A 3,951-nucleotide genomic window follows, 5' to 3' on the forward strand; every position below is an offset into this window, starting at 1 on the left:
CCTGCAACGCGCGATCCGGATTAGTGGGGGCTCCAATGCGGGCACCGTACACCGGATGGAAAACCAAAAAAAAAAACTCCCTTATATTATTTGTGCATTCAAAATTATATACTTCATCCGTTTTTAAAAAAAATAACCTATTTTAACTTGATACATAGTTTAGTAAAATAAACAAGAATTTTAAACCTATGCTCAATCAATACCACTAAAATGGGTAAATGGTAAAATAGTAAAATTCATCATTCAATTTATAATTTATTAATCATCATGTAAAATCAAATGTATCCGGCTAAAATGTGATGAAGGGAGTAGTATTTAATACTAAGAATAAAATAAATAAAATAGGCAAATTATTTTTTAATTTTTCAGACTAAATAAGTATTGTTTTATATTTATTTTTAATATATCAAACAAATATTCTAGGAAGGTGAGAGTAATACTAAAATTCTAATGTTGCCTCGAATTCACTACTTCACTACTCCCTCCGTTAAGTTTTACTTTGATAATTTGACTTGATATATTGATCAAGAAAAATAATTAATAATATTATCACTTTACCATTTTACCTCTATTAAATGATGTTTACATTTTAATTTAGAGAAATAAATAATTAATACTAACGATAAAAGAGAAAAAAAAAATCATCTTTTCTTCATATGTCAAAAATAAAAAGTAAAAGAAATATAATCTTTCTAGCAACTTGCCAACTAAATGCTCCGTAAATGCACCCTCACATGACCTCCAAGTAATGTCCATCCCTTCAATTAACTCATTTGTTTTATATTATTTCGCCCTCATGGACTTGATATATTTATTAAAAAAATATTAGCTAAATACTTATTTTTATTAAATTAGTCTTATTAATTATACTTTGAAAGTATGAATGTGAGTATATACACTTTATGTAGTCATTTAATAATACAGGTAATCTTGAAAAAATATGATAAAATTTTCTAGATTTCATAAATGAAACAACTAAATTGAAACAAATATTTTTAACAAGAGGGATAACTATTTTGAAACGGAAGGAGTAGCATTGAAATCTTACTATAAATAGAGCCCAATGATGGGTTTCTTGGCCTTATATTCATCCTTCAATTTCAAGTGTCATAACTAGGCTTGGCTTGACAAGACAAGGATGGGTTCCAAGGCATTTCTGTTTCTTGGCCTCCTTTTGGCTATTTTTATAATGATACGCTCTCAAGTTTTGGCGCGTGAGTTGGCTGAGAATGGTAAGATCATGTTTTCCTTTTATTCTTTGTCTCTTTGAAAATTTTAAATATCTTATCTACTATTTTTTTATGTAGAAAAGTTATTGATGCACTAAGATAAGTGCCTTAAATGTCTATTAATCGAGATTTATTGGAAACAATTTCTCTGCCTCACAAAGATAGGAAAAAATCTGCGTACATTGTATCCCCTTATAGTTAAAACTAGTATCTTAAGTTCTTTTGAACTGAGGTCTATCGCAAATAGCCTCTCTACGCTAGTTCATTAGATATGTGAACATCCTATTGGATCACACTGGATATGTTTGTTGTTGCTAAAACAAGTACCTTTAAGTTCCATGCTTGCAATTGCATGCGCTAATACTAATTAGATCATGATGACTCTTACCAAGATTTTCATTTCATGTGCATGCCCTAAAGCTATCAAATAGATACTTACTATATATATAATTGTGCATGCATGTATCATGAAAAACAGTGCATAAGTAAATCATTTAACTTATATAAACTATCTAACAGCGTAAAGCGTTTAAAATACATATCAATATAAAGAACTTTTATATTATTATGCGTAGAAAATTTAGTGAGCTCCTTTTCTGAATAATTCAGAACCCACAAATTAATTTAAAATTCCGACTCCATCTCTACTTACCTTTTCTTCAACCTCACACATTTCACGTTAATTTGATGCAGCAAAAGGATCTGAAAACAAGAATGAAGTACATGAAGACCATTATCCTGGTGATGGACATGGTGGATACCCTGGTGGAGGATACCCCGGTGGTGGACGTGGTGGATACCCTGGTGATAGATACCCTCGTGTAAACCCTGGTGGTTTTCGACAGGGAGGATATTGCCAGTACGGTTGCTGCCACCGTAATGACGATGGTTGTTATAGGTGTTGCTCCCACGAAGGTGAGGCAATGGACAAAGTGACTGAAGACAGACCACACAATTGATATTAATTATGTGGATCAATATGTGTAATCAAAACTTTTGCGTGGCCAGTTATGTAATATATAGTAATGTTCTTTCTACTTCAGAGCAATTAAAACTTTTGTGTGGGCAATTATGTTATATAAAATAATGCTCTTTCTACTTTAGAGAAATTAAAACTTTTGTGTGAACAGTTATATGTAATATATAGTAATGCTCTTTCTACTTTAGAGCTTACTATATAATTATTGTGAAGTACTATTACGCGTAAAAGCCATGCATCTTGTGTTCTAGTTACTGTTTCACAATGGAATTATAATAGTTTCCCTTAGTTTAGTTTCGTTCTCATTTGCTAAACTCTTTCCCTTCTCTCTATGTTTCCTGATTCATGATTAGGAAAAAAATTTAACTCAATATCAAAGAGGTAAAATGTTCATAAATACATAAAGCATTCCGATTTTTTGAGCTTCATATCCGAACTATATCTGGATTTTGGAGTTTCCTATATGTTAACTATTACCGACTATTTATCAAACCACACATCAGCTATCAATGGCGGAGTCAGGATTTTCACTAAGGGGGTTAAGAAATAATTACATGCGAACGAATCAAAGGGGGTTCAACATCTACTATATACACATAAAAATTAATTTTAACCATGTATAAATAATAGTATAATTTTCTACCAAAGGAGATTCGGATGAACCCCCTCACCAAAGGGTAGCTCTGCCCCTGTCAACGATTATATCTATTTCAATTTTCTACCTGAAAGATGGTAATATTTCATATAGGAAAAGTGCACAATTGATAGTTGATGTGTGTTTTGATAAATAATTAGTGACAACTCAGGCAAGAAGCCCACACGTGATAGCCCATGTATGAAACTCGAAAAAAAAATAATTTAGGCATGATTTTGACTCTTTACTCAATATCAAATTACTTTTTTTTTTTAGTTGTAATACTTGTTTCATTTATGGAATTCAGAACAAAAGGGTAGGAGGGACTAGACCTTACCCCTTGATATATACAATCAGAGATAGCTGGTGATCCAAGGAAAAAGAGAATGCCTAGCAGAACATATTCTCCATACTACTATGACCTATACAAGTAGCTTACAAAAAATTGGCTTTGTCATACCGTAGCCTTTCACTAGGCACCTGTCTTTCGTCCAGCAAGTAAGGCCTTCTTAGGTAATTGATTCAAATTCTGCGCTATAATAGGAGTATCTAATGTAGTGGCTAATTTTGCTAAGCAGTCAACAACCATGTTAGCTTCTCTTTAACAATGAGTGTAAACCACGTCATTATTCTCGATGAGCACACTGATCTCCTCAATAATAGGTTTAAGAATCAAATTGTTGGATGTTTTGTTCCTCAACATATCAGCCACAATTCTAGAGTGAAGTTCAATGGTACAATATCTGAGATTAGCGTTCTTGATCCATTGAGCCAACATACTTTGCTGCCAGAGCTTCAACCACATGGTGGTTTTGGCATTTTAGTGGAACAGCATACGCAAAGATCATATTCCCATCCCCATCTCTGGCAACTCCACCAATGCCTGCCTTGCCGTTCTGCTCCATAAATCTTCCATCTGTATTGATCTTTATCATTCCCGCTTGAGGCCTGCTCCAAATAACTAAACTACTAGTGACTTTTGACCTTAGTTTCTCGACCACTTTGCAAAGTTGATTCCACTGGTATTCCATCTTAATATTAGGAAAGATATGTTCACAGCTAATTTGAGGTTCCAAAGAATTTGATGTTCCATTCTTCTTGGGTAGAAT

At 32.9% G+C, this 3,951-nt stretch overlaps 1 protein-coding gene across 1 annotated transcript; it reads left to right on the forward strand.

Moving 5' to 3' along the window:
• Window positions 1-1,103: 1,103 nt before the first annotated feature.
• Window positions 1,104-2,422, forward strand: LOC107864358 (glycine-rich protein-like). The gene is made up of 2 exons (XM_016710714.2): window positions 1,104-1,232; window positions 1,923-2,422. The coding sequence occupies exons 1-2, from the start codon at window positions 1,139-1,141 to the stop codon at window positions 2,186-2,188; spliced, it is 360 nt and encodes a 119-aa protein (XP_016566200.1). The 5' UTR covers window positions 1,104-1,138; the 3' UTR covers window positions 2,189-2,422.
• The last annotated feature ends 1,529 nt before the right edge of the window (window positions 2,423-3,951 follow it).

This window comes from Capsicum annuum, chromosome 3, assembly GCF_002878395.1.
Source record: "Capsicum annuum cultivar UCD-10X-F1 chromosome 3, UCD10Xv1.1, whole genome shotgun sequence".
In the NCBI taxonomy this organism is placed as follows: Eukaryota; Viridiplantae; Streptophyta; class Magnoliopsida; order Solanales; family Solanaceae; genus Capsicum; species Capsicum annuum.

Bases quoted from the DNA above. Each gene is read 5' to 3' on its own strand.
- LOC107864358 (XM_016710714.2), top strand. From the start codon at position 1,139: ATGGGTTCCAAGGCATTTCTGTTTCTTGGCCTCCTTTTGGCTATTTTT. The intron at 1,233-1,922 runs GTAAGATCATGT...AATTTGATGCAG, and splicing joins GCGTGAGTTGGCTGAGAATG to CAAAAGGATCTGAAAACAAG.